The 16,955-nt window shown below is 48.6% G+C and overlaps 1 protein-coding gene across 3 annotated transcripts in view; it reads right to left on the minus strand.

Annotated features, from left to right (window-relative positions):
* Positions 1-9,376, minus strand: part of PLEKHB1 (pleckstrin homology domain containing B1) — a 32,460-nt gene extending 23,084 nt beyond the window's left edge. Inside the window, exons 1-3 of one of the 3 annotated variants that reach the window (XM_066620690.1) lie at positions 9,361-9,376; positions 7,270-7,348; positions 179-331 (exon numbers count right to left, since the gene is read on the minus strand). In XM_066620690.1, coding sequence (XP_066476787.1) covers positions 179-331; positions 7,270-7,306 — 190 coding nt within the window. In that variant the 5' untranslated portion in view covers positions 7,307-7,348; positions 9,361-9,376. Of the gene's footprint in view, positions 1-178; positions 332-7,269; positions 7,349-7,435; positions 7,475-7,716; positions 7,806-9,360 lie in introns of those variants that run through there. The other 2 variants (XM_066620691.1, XM_066620692.1) reach the window with 2 other exon arrangements.
* Positions 9,377-16,955: the final 7,579 nt, after the last annotated feature.

A 16,955-nucleotide genomic window follows, 5' to 3' on the forward strand; every position in this document is an offset into this window, starting at 1 on the left:
CAGTCACAGGAGACAAAAGGCTGAGTGAAAAGGAGACTCTCATTTCAACTCATCCCTATTTTCCAACCTTAAGGACTAGTAACTTGAAGGCTAGGTCTTATCATTTTGCTTGCATGGTGCCACTGCCAAGGCACAGAGCACACCCAGTACAGCTCACAAGCAAGGTAAGCGCACGCACCTCGGCATTCCCGCCCTGTCCTGACGTCCCTGCAGTTGAACTTGATGTTGATCCGGCCGTCCATGTCGCGCCCCGTATCATCCTGGTAATAGACAAGGGTGCCATCCACCCACAGCACAAACCAGTTCCTTTTCCAGCGTCGCAGGATGGAGCCTGTACAGGCCAGGAAGACAACGGAAGAGCGGGCAGGGTGAGGGGGCAGAGAGGAGATAAAAGAGAGATGAGAGAGCAGTATGCTAATGGACCATCTTCTCTGCCAGCCCTTCAGGAGCTAAGAAGTCACTGCACCAATGAATTTACATTTCCAGCTCCATAATTCCCACCCAGCACTGCAGCAGGAGAGTTCTTCTTGGGTCCAAACACGATCCGTTGAGAACAGTTTCTCAATGCTCCTGCTACACCCTTGCTCAATCCCCACTCATCAACGGGAGTCACACAGGCAAAGTTCTTGCCGGATCCGGCCCTTGGTTTGCTGACTCCACTTCCCGACTGCCTCATCTCTTATTCTGCCCAGTCTGACAGATCTGACGGAGATCAAATATCCCCATCAAACAGCCAATACACAAAGCCCTGACATGCCTGATTCACTAAAGAGCAGGAAGGAAGCAGAGGAAAAAAGTTGCCTTTCCAGAAAATTAGAGTGGCAGAAATATTTTCCTTTTCTAGGTCAGATGGGGGGACAGCAGGTGTTTATTGAGCATGAGAAGGATAGGTGAAGTGGTGAAGGGGTTCACATGCACAAGAGAAGACTGGCTGGCCAATCTGAAGCCCTCACAGTGCAAAGAGGTCTGAGGTTCAGTGCTTAGAGCTGAGGTGTTTGATCTGTGCGTCCCGCCTCCCTAGTGAGGCACGGCTGACCTCCAGGGGCGTCACCAGGCATCTCTGGGAGAGAGGAGAGGCGAGGCTGCCTCCTGACTTGCTGCTTTTCTGCAGCTGTGAACGAGGTGGGTGGGGCAGCGTGAGGCTCAGAGGGTGTGTGAAACATGGTGGGGGGAGGTGGGAGAGAAGGCTGGCTGGGCAGGCAGGCAGAGGTGCTGCATCTCATCATGGAGCTCTCACCATGAGCAACCTTGCTCCAAGGACTACATTTCCCAGTGTGCCCCTCGCTCTGGGAATCCTGGGATTAGTCAAGGTTGCTTGGGAAGGAAGGAGCCAGCCTGCTGCTAGTGGGGGGGGGGGTGTCCAAATGCCCCAGCCTGCATCCCTCCATCTTGCCTGGGGGAACAGGGGTGGCATCTGCATGTTGGGTGTGTGTGTGTGTGTGTGTGTGTGTGTGTGTGTGTGTGTGTGTGTGTGTGTGTGTGAGAGAGAGAGAGAGAGAGAGAGAGAGAGAGAGAGAGCGCGCGCACACACACACACACACACACACACACACACACACACACACACACACACACACACACACACGAGCAGCCCCTGTCTACTTTGGGGTGAGTTGTAATCTTGCTGGGTGTGGCTGCAATCCTTTCCACACTTTCCTGGGAGTAAGCTCCATTGACTCAAGTGGGGCTTACTTCTGAGTAGACCTACATAGGCTTGGGGTCTGTGTCAGCTTAACCCAGGATCCTCACCTTTCTCTTTTCCCTCCCCCTTCCAAAAAGAAAAAAAGCCACTCTTGATGGCTTTGTCTCCAAAAATTGATTAAAAATAAAAATCTCCATTCCTTTTTAGCCATTCCCCTTTCTCCTCCTGTCTCATTTGGGGGGGGGGGGTACTCGGTTGGCTGCTATTGTAAGACAAAAGGCATAATCCTAGCCAGGTCTACTCAGAAGTAAGTCTTATTGTGTTCAATGGGACTTACTCCCAGGAAAGTGGGGTTAGGATTCCAGCCAGTCTCTAGGTCTCAGTTTGCATCAGTTTGCAATTAGCAGATACACACAAAACAAAGTCTTCCCCTCCTGCAAATTCATCACTTCCCCCCTCCCTTTCCAAAACCCTCCAGGTGTGCTGCTAACAAACTCAGGGCACAATCCTAACCAGGTCTACTCAGAAGTAAGTCCTATTTTGTTCAATGGGGCTTACTCTCAGGTAAGTGTGGTTAGGATTGCAGCCTCTGGCAGCCTTGTTTCCTAGGTGTATAATTATAACACCTTCATCCCCATTTTGGGGGTAACTGAGGTGAGGTGTTGTAATAGAGAGCTATGGCCAATGGCTACAAGGATGGGGGGGGAGGTGTGAGCCCAAAAAGTTCAAGAACCACTGGCTTAGAGGTTTGAGGTGCATCTAGAAGTCTGAAGTTCAATCCCCAGCATCTTAGTTAAAAGGATCACGTAATGTTAGAGTTGGGAGGGACCTAGGAGGTGTATTGGAATCGCGGAAGATCTGGCGAGGAGGTAGATGTGGTGTCAGCAGTGGCCCCTTTAAGGGTAAGGCCTGGGCATCCAGCAGAGTGTGCTGAACAGCTGCAGCCACTTGAAGGCAATAGGGCCCTCAGGGATATAAGGAGCACCTGAGGCAGGAAGGGGGGTGTGGGTTGTAGAAGGAGTGCAGGTAGGAGAGGAGGCAGACTGGGCTTATTGAATTTGGAATCTGACTGTGGACTGTGACTTGGCTTAATGACTTTGGACTTTGACTTGGATACTCTGACTGATTTGACTGACTACCTGGACTCTGACCTTGGACTGTGACTCTGGTTTATTGGCTCTGGACTCTGATTTGGCAACTCTAACTGATTGGACTGACTTACTTGGAATCTGGGGACTGGAACTGGACTCTCACTTTTGCTTGCTGCACTTGTGAGTTTAACAAGGGAAACTAATCAGCCTTAAGGCCCAGTGGGAATCTGGCAAGACAGGAGGTCATCTAGCCCAAACCTTGCTCAGTGTAGGCAACTGAACCCTGGACAACTGCTGCCAGGCAAAGCAAATGTAGATCATTCTGCGTATTGTAGATAATCTTGAGTTGGGGGATCAGGGGTCAGGCTCAGAACCAAGAAACTTCATAAGTTATCTACAGTGCTTGGCACTCCACAGTGTTAGGCGGGGAGCCTTTCCCAGCCCTACCCAGAGAGGTAAACATCAACTGAGCCACAGCTCCCCCACTTCATGGTCAGCCACAAGCGAAGTCTCAGGTACCAAAAAGCTTGGAGCAGAGGCGTAACCAGAAGCTCCAGCACATGGGACAGTGATGTCAGAATGCCACGTGACATTGTGATGTCACTTCCGGGTTCTCACTGGACTGGCTAGTGGCTTTGTGCCCCCTGTTCCTTCTCCAGTGGAGGCTCCCCCTTGAAGGGATACCACTTAAAGTGGGCGCCACTGAGCAAAAAGAATGGGGGTACAAAGCTGCCGCAGCGAGAAAAGAGCAAGAAAGGTGCGAAGCCCCCTTTAAAGAAAGGGGAGGAGAAGAGAGTAGCCCTCAGATTGGCGCAGAACTACAGTAACAGTGGCTGCAGGAGCATAGCCACTGTCGGTGTGGTTCTGGATCACTGAAAAAAACGGTGGTGGGAGGAGAGGGTCATGGCGCCGCCCCACCAAGCTTGGCACCAGAAGCATTTGCCCTCATTGCCCCTTCCTAGACATGCCACTATTAAGGTGGCAGCCCCAGGCACTTTCTACCCTTAGGGATCTTTTGCCACATTGACATGCCTGCCCGGGAGCTCCTGTGCACTGTAAAGGGGCCTGGGACATATCCTAGAGCAGCGTTTTCAACATTTTTCTTCTCATGGCACACTGACCTCTGTGCTCTTCACCTCTTGTGGTGCCACTTTTGGCTGCCAGGAGATTCTTCTGCATTCTTCAGCTTTGTTTCTGGGGCAACTGTCTGAGTAACAAATTGTCCTTCTTCTGCCAGCTTTGCCGGAGGAAGACAGACAGACAATTCATTACTACAGACAGTTGCCCTAAAAACAGAGCCACAGAAGCCAGAAGAATTTTTCCATGATTTTCAACTGCTACGCTCCAAACGTTTGTAGCACACCTCTGGACCTTTCATGGCACACCAATTTGCCATGGCACACTGTTTGAAAATCATTATCCTTGAGCACACACGCAGCTTGTATTGGCAAAGCCTGTGGGGCATCACCATTCCAGAAGACATTCTAGAACACCATTTCTGAACCAGTGGTACTCATACCACTGGTGATAGTGTCCAGTGGTACACACGGGGCCCCCAGGCCTCCACTGCCTGGTAGCAAAATCGGCAACACAACACAACAAGCAGTAGTGGGAGGCTCAGTTTGGTGGGCAGAGCTCAAAAAAGCCCTCCCATCTGCCCTGAGCCTCTTTACAGTGTTTGTTGCATTGTGTCTGGTCTCCCAATCCAGAAGTTACTGGCAATGACTTCACCACCAGTTACTTCTGGTGGTACTTCCAATTGGTGGGCCATGCAAAGCGGCACAGTGGGGGCCAAATGTTGAAAAACACTGTTCTGGAAGACACCGCACTGCCATGCAGTTGAACAATGCAGGCAAAGAGCATTAGTGGTGGGTCAGCCTCCTTCTAGGGAAGGTCAGCCCACATGACTGAGCTTACCGAAGATCATCAGAGTTCTCCTGGATGCATTCTGAAAACAGCTGGGGGAGGGGAGGAAATGATGGCAAGTTCCCTAAGTTTAAAAAAAGATTTGGAACCACCTTTTACCATTTCAGGTAATGAAGAAGCTGTAGCAAATTGACAGCGTCTCAGTGTCAGCAAAGAGGCAGAGTGACAGTGCTGCATTAAGGTCCCAGCTTCAATCCCTGGCAAGCGGGGCTGGGAAAGTCAGCCTGGTCACTGCTGGTCACTGCTGCTGCCAGTCAGTGCAGACAGAGTTAAGCTAGATGGACCAAGAATCTGACTCAGCATGACAGCATCATGTGCACCTCTTCTCCAATTTGATACTACCATATTTTGCACAGGCATGACACACGAGGCAGACACTGCTTTTGTGGTTTCACACCCACCTGCTATAACTTATGAAGCAGCAGAAGAGGAGGCAGAAAGAAATGCCATGAAAACAAACACAAATCCAGCCAGATTTTACTCCAGAAGATTCTGAAGCAAGAGCCTCTACAAAGAGGCAAGCTAGCGGCTTGCCTGCTTTGTTTTCTAGCTACTAGGAACAGATGGTTTGTCTTCGAGGGCAGGGGAGTGGGGAGAAGAGGTCTCTGCCTCAGTAGTTCCAGCAGTTACCAGGTGGGTAATTCTACAAGCACAACAAAATGTTGCCTAGGTGACAGCCCTAAGCAGACGTCCTTGAAAGCAAGTTCTATTATAATCAATGATACTTACGTCCAAGTAAGCAACACTTAATGCTGAAGCAGGAGCAACAAGCATTGTGGAAGTAATAGTGTCAATTCAAGAAGCGAGTATAACAGATTGCAGCACAAAGCAAGGACTTCAAAAGCAAAGTCTGCAGGCTGCGTCCATGAAACCTGGTGCTCAAGTGCTCCTGTCTAAGAAAAGAGGAAGACCAAGGACAAGTTTCTCACCCTTAGTGGCCAGGAAACAGGACCCTCAAATTGATTAGAAGTTCCTGCTAAAACGTTTGAAAAAAAGATGTTCACGAATCCTCTACCGTGTCTCTCCCCCATATCACTCCCACCACTGCCTTTGCATGTGTGTTTTGCACTCAGTTTTTGATCAGCCTCGTCTCAAAGGCTATGAAATAAGAAAGGGGGTAATAAAACAGAGGCCTGGAACTGGAAAGAGACATTCTGCCACACACATATTCCACAACCCAGTGGCGTAGCTAGAGAGGGTGCAAAGCACTAAGTTTTGCAGGAAGCCTCACTGCAGTGTGCAAGGGGCTCTCCCCTTCCCCTTCAGAGCCATTTCAGGTGGTGGGAGCAAAAGGAAGGTGTGCACCGGGCTCCGAAGGGTAGGGGGAGGGATGTGCACACTGCAGTGAGGCTCCCTGCAAAACATAGTGCTTTGCATCCCCTCTAGCTACGCCACTGCCAAAACCCCTAACTGCTTGATCCAGACAAGGCAGGTAACCTGCATGTCTACCAGCTGCCCTAATTTGCAATTCCTTAAAATTACAGCCACAGGCTCTGCACAGTCGCCTTTCCTTGCTGCTGTAATTCCAACTAATTCCAGATGATCCCCATGTCAGGGACCCTCAATTCTGAAGACTCGTTTCTCATAAACACCTATTAACTCCTGAAAAGCATATCCTTTTTTTCCAGCCAACAAATTACTTCCTGTCCAGTATGACCTATTTGTATGCAATCTCAAACCCCTTTGTAGTAGATTTACTACAGCGTTGAAGAATATATCTTATTTCTCCAATATTCATAGCCAAACCCTTTCTATACATTTACATTTCCAGCTCACATGCTCAACACAGGCAGAATAACCAGAGAAGAACGGCAGGCCAATTCCTAGAGGTGCATCCCTCAAAAGGAGAGCCACATGAGAGAGCCGGTCCTTGAAAAGTCTTGAAAATATTCTGAACTGGGTTCTCATCTTCATTGTCATTTACAGATATGACAAAAATGAGACCATTGGGGGGAATTAAGTTGGCACATACCCTTTTTCACTAGCCCCCCACTCCCACATCTTTCGATATGGGGGATTCATTTTTATACAGAAAGAGGACTAATTTTTACAAGATACTATAAAGTCAGCCCATCAAAATATCTATATCAAAAACACATGAATATTTAGATACCATTAAGAGTGAACTTATGGATTATTTCTAGAGCATTCATCCCACCTTTCCATGGAAACGATGTTGAAAACAATTTATAAAAACATATTTTTTAAAGTGGCCTCCAAAAATCATCAGAGACACCCACACAGGGGACGGGGTGCATGAGAAAGAGAATGAAGTTTCTGGTGCTCTAGTCTAGAGGGAACCCTTAAGACAAACAATCGGGTTGTGCTAAAGAAATTAGGGAGGGTTGTCTTATTAAGAGATGCCAGTTTTTTGAACCCACCAAATAGTGCTCCCTGAACTAATTATGCCATTAGGCAGGGTAGGGTGGTCTGCTTGAAACAACAGATTTTGGGCTACCACTAAACCACCCCAAATATGCAGGAGGGCAAACCCATCTCCCCCAAACCCAGTTCCAAACAGAGGGCAATGCAGCCTGGCAGCCTCTTCATCTCTGAAAAAAACAGAGAGTCTCATTCCAGTCCACGCGGAGAACGCCTAGTTCCACTTACTCTGCCTCCAGAGCCAGCCACTCTTCAACAGGGCCATTTCTGCAGAGACTTTTCCACAAATCTAGACAGCCAGAAGGATCTGAGAGAAGAAAGGCAGAGTTTAGAACACGAAGCCACCACTGTGCCTCCCATTTACCTGTCCTCAACAGCTCTCCCCCAAAACAACCTGGGTGAAACTGCCGGGAATTTTCCAGCCGCTCACAAGCATCCATTAGAAAATAAAACTGGCAATTGGGGTCATTGGAGTTCTAAATATAGGCACAAGTCTGTGCTAACCAGATGTAAAGAAAGAAAAGGACATGCTCCTCTCGAATTATCTCTGTTATGTAAATTACCGGGGAGGGGGGGAGAGAAATTGCAGCTAGTTTCCCTTGTACTGCTAATCTTGGTGGGATTTAGAGATTAGCATTTTGATTCTATGTTTAACCAAAGACATCCAGAACATACCTGAAGCAGGCAGCGCTCGGGAATGTTCCCTAAAGGTCCCCACTCATTTTCTGTACTGAATCCCCCTTGGCTGCACTTCAGGAGGCTGCACACAGATCCAAACTGGAATATAATCCTGCGAAGCTGCTGCCACCCTAGTCAAGCCCAGGGGGAGTAAACACACCCCCACCCCTTCCCATTCAACAGCAGCTCTGCTGTGTAAACAAAGCCGACAAAGCTGAAAACATATGATTTGGTTAATTTGTGCAAGCACACACAGAGCATGGGAGTTAGAGTGGATGCAAACGCATTCAAAGAAGATGACACAAGGGTGCAAAACACACACACACACAAACACACACCCCTCATGTCCATGTTTGTGGGACAATGTGGGAAAGGTCAGGAGGGTGTATGGGTGGCAAGAGATCCAGCTTAGAAAGGGAATGTAATATGAAGTCCTAATAAATGGAGACTTCTTATAATTTTTAAAACAATAAACCAAAGTGAACAGATTTTTCAAATTATGGTGTTGGAGCAGACTTTTGAGAGTCCCCTGGACTGCAAGGAGATCAAATCAGTCAGTCCTACAGGAAATCAACCCTGACTGTTCATTGGAAGGACAGATGCTGAAGGTGAAGCTGAAATACTTTGGTCATCTCATGAGAAGGGAGGACTCTCCAGAAAAGACCCTGATGCTTGGAAAAATTGAAGGCAAAAGGAGAAGAGAACGGCAGAGGATGAGATGGATAGATAGTGTCACGGAGGCAAAAAGCATGAATTTGGACACACTCCGGAAGTTAGTGGTAGATGGGGGGGGGCCAGCATGCTGTGGTCCGTCTGACTAAGAGTCAGACAAAACTTAATGACTGAACAACAACATAGACTTTTTAAGGGAATGAAAAATACTGAACTTCCTATACATTCAAAAGGCAAAGTACAAGGGACCTTGCAATCTTATGCAAGCCTATTTGGAAAGAAGACCCATTGAACCTGGTGGGACTTACTTCCAAGCAGACATGCACAGGGCCAGCTGCTCACATCATACCCCAAGGAAGGCAGAAATCGAGAGAAGGGAAGACACAACACTGGCGACTGGTGTGGAGGAGAGACCTGAGGAGGCTCTCAAAACGCCCAAGGCGTTTTGCAGCAAAAAAACCCAGCTTTGGACCTGCGTTTCTGCTGGTTCTGGGAGTTTCCACTTTGGCAGCAGGCAAACTTTTTTTTTTTAAGTTATGGGCATGAACGAGATAAATTGTACATTATAAATGATAGCACTGTATGTACATGACTGAGATGGCTCTGCTCTCCGTTACTTGGGCTGCAGCCCTCTTCCAACTTCCTGGGGCCAAGTCCCACTGCTGAGGAGGCCACACCCCTGGGGTCCAGGGGCCACCGCCTCCCCTGACCACGGCCTCAGTGGATGGAGATCCACCCCCACCATCACTTTCTGGGCAAGACCTGACCTGACCTGCCCTGCCCCTGCATAGCCTGGCAGGTCGGGTCTGTCTCTGGGTTCATAGCTGAAGATGATGGTGAGGCTGGTGCATCCCCTGCACTCTCCCTCCCACGAGCCCGAACTGGGGGCTGCCCTTGCGCTTGCCAAGCCCTGCACCTGCGCCTCCCTCCTGCCCCGCGCTCGGAGCCCTCCAGCCCGTCCCGCTTTACCTCCGAGCCCCGCAGCCGCCTCCGCCTCTCCCGCGGACACCGATCCCGAGCGCAGCAAACGCAGCCCGGCTGGCGGGCGCCCCTCCTCTTGCGCAGCATTCTGGGAGCTGCAGTTTGCCACTGACCCGTCTCCTGGGCAGTGCAGCCTGGACGGACTCCGGCTCCCAGGGTGCCGGGCGGGCACCTGCTCCCGCCCCTGCCCAGGTGCTTGTCTGGACCAGGTGGGTCCAGCCCGCATCCCCTGCGACTGGGGAGCTGATGCAGGGACCAGGCACCCGAAACGCAGGGCGCCCGAGAAAAGTGTGGGGCAGGGCAGGCAGGCGCAGGACCTGCCAGGACCAGGCACTCCAAAACGTAGGACACCCAAGAAAAATGTAGGACAGGACAAACAGGTGCAGGACCAGGCGCCCCAAAATGCAGGACACCCAAGAAAAATGCAAGACTGGACAAAAGAAAAACGGAAAAAACTCATACATGAAAACACTAGATTACTTATTCTTAAATTTAAAACTTTATTATATATAATTTACTAATTACAAGAATGCTATGCGCTGCCTGCAAGGGCCCACTCACCAGGGAGGTGCAGTGTGTGGGGAGGCAGGGGAGGAAGAGGAGGCACAGCGCATGGGTTGAGAGTGCTTGAGCGCCCTCCACGACTGTGAGAAGGCTCTGCCTCCTCTGCCTCGCCACCCACTGCGTGTCCCTGCCACTCACAGGAGGTTTAAGTTCTTTTCCAGGACAAGAGGCTCTAAGAGGGGACATGTCCTGGAAAAAGAGGATGTCTGATCACCCTGATATGATGATGCCCCTCGTGGAACACTTGGAGGTAGGGAGCAAAGCATGTGCCTATTCAGATATCATTGGCAAGTTAGCACCATGAGCAAGGCTTGGGTTGGTTTGTCTGGCCATCTGAATTGGAGCCAAAGAGCCTCCTCCGTCTGAGCATGGCCAGTTGAAGCGCCTAGAAGTGTGCAGGGACTCCTCCGCCACAGACCGTGTCAGGTTGCCAGGCTGTCTATTTTTAGTGATGCTCCAGCAACACATCAGGCACAAAAGTGATGCTTCCCTTGGTGATAACTGGCTTCCCTTGGCTTCGTGACAGGCCAAACAAAGCCCCGCAGAGGCTTCCTTTGTCCTCTTACATAAGGCTCTGGAGAACAAGAGTGTCCCTTCTCTGTCATGATGAAGACAACCTCGGAGATGCAGTGGAACGACAGGCAAACCTGTGTGCCCTTCGCTGCTCATTCTGGCCCAGTTGTTCTGTAAGGCATGCACAGCCGCTTAGCCCCATCTGTGTCAATGAATGAGTTGTTGTCCTCTGGGATTTATTCAGGGACATGTGGTGGGTGGGAGGCAGGTGAGGCAGAGTCGGCCCACTAGAGACCTTCAAAAAGGGCCACCGCTGTGCGAGGCACACAAGCACTCACAACTCATGCACTCTGCGCATGGGTTGTGAGTGCTTGTGCGCCTCACAAAGTGGCAGCACTTTTCAAAGGACTCCGGTGGGATGGCTCTGCCTCATCTGCCTCCCCACCCACCACACGTCCCAGGATTTGTTGTGTTGTTAAATTCATATCCCCCCTTTCTCCAGTGCGGAAGGCCTGAGGTGGGTTACAAAGCAATGATTAAAAACTCTGAAATAATAAGTATGATATAATCACATCTGAAGGAATTTATCCAGTTCCTCCTTCCACTAAGACAGCATGGCTAAAATCCCCTTTCCCATTACTTCATTGTGGATCTTCTAAAAGACAGAGCATTTGTGCCAGCCTAGTGAAAATTATGAGAAATTGATCCAACAGAAGTCTCAAGGGAAAGAGCTCTAAAATGTTGTGCCACCACCAAAAAGGCCCTGCTTAGTAACATGGGAAGTCTAACCTCAGATGGTGGCAGCACACAGAGTATTTGAATTGGGGGAGGGGGAGAGAAGCAGGCATTATTTTAATATAACCAGGGCTGGTCTTCTACCAGGTACCACTTATTTACAGACACATTTGTGTCTCACCTCTCTGCTGAAGTGACCATGATGGCTAATAACCCATTAACCCATTTTTGCCCAGCCCACAGGTGAACACATTTGATCCCTGTTGTGTATATGCAACATTGGGCAGAAATGGCTTTTAAAACAGAAACAGCTGACAATGTCATCTATAAAGCAATTTCAACACAAGTTCCCATGAAAATTAATCAAGACAAATGGATCAGGGAGAAAGCAGAATCTGCAGCAAAATGGCCAAGCAAAAGTAAGGCTGCAAGCCTGGGCTAACCTACTTGGGCGTGCACAGGTCTGGGCTCAGTCTAATGCATGCCAAAACAAGTAGGATTTCATAAGGTGGCAAACACACATTACAGGGGGCAGGGCAGAGGAATCTCCTCTGAAGGAGTTGACACAGCCTGTATGTGGCCATCAAGAAGACCCTTTCCCACATTCCTCAGGGGATATGTGCCTCTGATGAAGGTAGGATGTGGCCTCTCCTGATGGCCACGGAGATCTGAGAGGCTCACCATGAATGAACCATATCTGGACTGTTGCATCAAAGAGGTACAAAGCCAGTGCTGCCCTTGCACATTTTACCTCTGCAGTATAAATCATGCAGCCTGTATTCATTTATACAAGTCATGGTAGGTATGTGCAAGCTCCTGGTTTTAGAGTTAGGCTACCTCAGATTGCCAGATGCAGGGGAGGGCACCAAGATGCACGTTGTGTCTTTTTGTCTTGTGTGCTCCCTGAAACATTTGGTGGGCCACTGTGAGATACAGGAAGCTGGACTAGATGGGCCTTTGGCCTGTTCCAGTGGAGCTCTTCTTATGTTCTTACGTTCTCATTTATTGCCAGATGGGCCTCAGCAGCTGTGCATGCTCTTCTCTGCCAGGAGATGGAAAAGACGTTTCTCTCCCTAGAGAGCTGCTGCCAGTCATAAGAACATAAGAAAAACCCGGATGGATTAGGCCAAAAGCCCATCTAGTCCAGCCTCCAGTATCTCATAGTGGCCCACTAGATGCCTCAGTGTGCACACAAGACAACAGGAGACCTGTCTCCCAGTGCCCTCCCTTGAGTCTCAGTAGATCATGCTGGGCTGAATGGACCAATGGCCTGATTCAGCACAAGGCAGTGTTGAGAACCAACCAGGGTGAAGTCTGAAGAAGAGCGTGCTGATATTAAAGGCACAGGAGCAGGGGTCAATAAAAAAGCTGGCAACCTTGGGAAAGGCTTTCAAGGAAGAGACATTTCAGCTCCAACACCTCCCTTTTCAAAAAGTAACCTTTCTTGTCACTATTCATTTTGAAAACAAGTTCACAGTTTCACTTCTCAGCTAGGCTGTTTCTGCTTATATAACACTCTTGAAAGTTGCAAGTACTTGTTTATCTTGCCAGGGGAAGACACCAGGTATTTCTCTAGGGACCCAATTAAGAAACAGGCAATAATGTTCATAGAGTTTGTGATGAATCCCTTGTTTCTTCCCTCTATTTTTTCCCTATTCGTATGTTTTTGACCACCTCTTAGAAGCCAAGAAAAAGAAACTTACACACCCTAAAAACTGCTGGACATACTTTGCAGACAGCCTTTGTCCTTTGTTTGAAAAAGTCATGCCAAGATGGCTCCAGTTGGGTAACTTGATGACATCGTCAACACCAAGTTATGAATTTCCCAGTTCGCAAAAAGTGGGAGTTGGTTCTTTGCCAGTCACCAGAGTGATCCATTTGTTAGGACAGCCATTTTCAACCACTGTGCCATGTGCTGCAAGTGGTCCACAGAGACTATGTGAATATAGAGAGGGGGGTTTGCAACGGATGTGAGGACTGCATGGCAACTTACCTGCCTGGTGTGAAGGTTGCGGACATCACCTCTCGTCTAGACAGGCTGGTAGATAGTGCTGGGGAGGAGGTAGCGGTTGGTGCATGTCGGCACCAACAATGTGGGGAAGTGTAGCCAGGAGGTCCTGGAGGCCTAATTTAGGCTATTAGGTAGGAAGCTGAAAGCCAGGACCCCAAAGGTAGTGTTCCCGGAAGTGCTACCTGTTCCACGCGCAGGGCTAGCTAGGCAGGCAGAGATCAGGGGTCTCAATGCGTGGATGAGACGATGGTGTAGGGAGGAGGGGTTTAGATTCATTAGGCACTGGGGAATGTTTTGGGACAAGCGGGGCAGGTACAAGAGGGACAGGCTTCACTTGAAGGGATGTGCCCCAGGGATCTTTCCTGGGATCGGTGCTCTTCAACCTCTTCACAAATGACCTGGAGACAGGGGTGAGCAGTGAGGTGGTTAAGTTTGCAGACAACACCAAACTTTTCCAAGTGGTAAAGACCAGAAGTGATTGTGAGGAGCTCCAGAAGGATCTCTCCAGACTGGCAGAATGGGCAGCAAAATGGCAGGTGTGTTTCAATGTAAGTGTAAGATCATGCACATTGAGGCAAAAAAATGAAAACTTCACTTATAGGCTAATGGGTTCTGAGCTGTCTGTGACAGATCAGGAGAGAGATCTTGGGTAGTGGTGGGCAGGTCAATGAAAGTGTCGACCTAATGTGCAGCAGCAGTGAAGAAGGCCATTTCTATACTTGGGATAATTAAAAAAGGTATTGAGAACAAAACACCTAATATTATAATGCCATTGTACAAATCAATGGTAAGGCCACACCTGGAGTATTGTGTCCAGTTCTGGTCGCCACATCTCAAAAAGGATATAGTGGAAATGGAAAAGGTGCAAAAGAGAGCGACTAAGATGATTACGGGGCTGGGGCAACTTCCTTATGAGAAAAGGCTATGGCGTTTGGCCTCTTCAGCCTAGAAAAGAGATGCCTGAGGGGGGACATGATTGAGACATACAAAATTATGCAGGGGATGGACAGAGTGGATAGGGAGATGCTCTTTACACTCTCACATAACACCAGAACCAGGGGACATCCACTAACATTGAGTGTTGGGAGAGTTAGGACAGACAAAAGAAAATATTTCTTTACTCAGCATGTGGTTGGTCTGTGGAACTCCTTGCCACAGGATGTGGTGATGGAATCTGGCCTGGATGCCTTTAAAAGGGGATTGGACAAGTTTCTGGAGGAAAAATCCATTACGGGTTACAAGCCATGATGCATATGTGCAACCTCCTGATTTTAGAAATGGGCTATGTCAGAATGCCAATGCAAGGGAGGGCACCAGGATACAGGTCTCTTGTTTTCTGGTGTGCTCCCTGGGGCATTTGGTGGGCCGCTGTGAGATACAGGAAGCTGGACTAGATGGGTCTATGTCCTGATCCAGTGGGGCTGTTCTTATGTTCACAGGTATGCCACAGGAATTTGGGGAAAGGTCATTTATTAGTAGGTCGAATGAGGGATGTGAGCCCCCCACTAGCAGCATGGTGTGCCTTGTCAGTTGTCAAAAACCTGATGGTATGCCTTGAGAAATTTAATGCCTTGTTAGTGTTTCTTGAAAAGGGTTGAAAATAGCTGTGTTAGAGCTCAGAGAGGCACACCTACATGCTCATTTGTGACTACAATGACTGTGGGTTCCTTGCCATGTAAATAGTGTAAGTTAGTGTTATGTGAAAATCCCCTTTTGCCTTTTACTTGTGGCTTTCTCTCTATCTGGTTATGTACTATGGACTAAGTGTCTCCTACATTCAACAATCAGGTCAAGTCACAAGCTTACACATCCTTTATTTATAGCCAATCGGTCAAAGCCTGGTCAATAATAAAGTTGCCTAATAATCACTTGGCAGCCCTGAAGACTTAAGCCCTCCATTCCAGGCAATGCTTTCGCTCATTAAGGCTTTTGTCCCCACCACCCTTCACGTGGTGCTAAAGTTGCCAAGCCAAAGCATCCAAAGGAATTAGATTACCCCAGTGACAGGCCACTTCATTACAAAACTGGGGAGAGGAATTGGGATTGCATTGGGAGGGATGCATTATCCTCTGTCGATGTGGAGAGGAGGAAGCTTCAGACAATTCAGGCTTGTGCTCACGCACTCTCTCTCCCCTTCTCTAGATACAGAAGCAGATGTAAAAAATGCATCATTTGACATTCAGCTGAAGCACTGGGCTGGATGTTTTCTCCCCATCCTGAAACTGAATTAAACAATAATAGCAAAAGGTGCTCCTCTGGGAGAGAGGAGTGTGGCAGTTTGGGCAGAAATTTTGATCTGCTCCAGGCAATCTGCTGAAAATATGCTCCAGCCTTCGCAGGAGGTGGGTTCTGTAGTTGGGTCTAATTATTCTCAGCCCTTTCCTCTCCTTCCACTTTGCAAGCTTCGCCAACAGAATGAATTGGATGTTGCCTTGGCAGCATCAGGAAGAACCATGTCACAGCATCTGAAACAAACAGCTGCAGCATTTAAGATGGTGCCAGGCAGGCAGTCACAGGGACAGCTGTGAGTCAGCTGTGAGTCAGCAGCCTGAAAGCGAAGCACCTTCGGGGTACATACAGGTGTATCTGGTGTGCTCCCTGGGGCATTTGGTGGGCTGCTGTGAGATACAGGAAGCTGGACCAGATGGGCCTATGGCCTGATCCAGCGGGGCTGTTCTTCTTATGAAGAAGATCTTCTTATGAAGGGGGATCTTCTTATGAAGATCTGCTGCTGTCTTGCAAAACGCCTTTCCCCCCTCTTATGCTTTGCCTGTATCCTTCTAAATAAAGCAAATATTAAATATGATATTGTAAATCTCCAGTGTTTCCTTATTTAAATTAAATGATACCCAGCAATGCTACCTGTTCTCACTGCTCAGGGAAAGCATGTGCAGAATGTGCTTTAACTTTGGAACCCTATGAAGTGTAACCCTATGAAGTGGCTGGATCCCAAAGGATCTCCTCTATGGAGAATTTGTGCAGGGAAAGCGCCCTACAGGTAGACCACAGCTGCGATACAAGGACATCTGCAAGAGGGATCTGAAGGCCTTAGGAGTGGACCTCAACAAGTGGGAAACCCTGGCCTCTGAGCGGCCTGCTTGGAGGCAGGCTGTGCAGCATGGCCTTTCCCAGTTTGAAGAGACACTTGGCCAACAGGCTGAGGTAAGAGGCAAAGAAGGAAGGCCCGTAGCCAGGGAGACAGACCAGGGACACACTACACTTGCTCCCAGTGTGGAAGGGATTGTCACTCCCGAATCGACCTTTTCAGCCACACTAGACGCTGTTCCAGAACCACCTTTCAGAGCGCGACACCATAGTCTTTCGAGACTGAAGGTTGCCAACAACAATAGGAAGTATACTGAACTTTCAGGTTACAAAACTTTCATAATGCAAAACTCTTTTAATGCAGTCTATCCATGTTTAATGCAGGCAGCTGTCTATAGCAGTGGTTCTCACACAGCACCAGGACCCACTTTTTAGAATGAGCATCTGTTATGACCCACTGGAAGTGATGTCATGACTGGACCTAGGATTATCAACAATCCTAGGCCGCAATCCTATCCGCACTTACCCAAGAGAAAGTCCCATTTACTATTATTGTTAAAAGAATATACAGAGTAGCTTGTTAAAAGTACAGGTCTGTAACATGTCCCCAAATGTAGTCACATACCATGGCAGTATCAAGTCTAATATATTAAAAATAAAATATTGAAATGAATAGAGATCTACCTGAAATTGGCACGCGACCCACCTAGTGGGT

Source organism: Tiliqua scincoides, chromosome 3 (genome assembly GCF_035046505.1).
Source record: "Tiliqua scincoides isolate rTilSci1 chromosome 3, rTilSci1.hap2, whole genome shotgun sequence".
Taxonomy (NCBI): Eukaryota; Metazoa; Chordata; class Lepidosauria; order Squamata; family Scincidae; genus Tiliqua; species Tiliqua scincoides.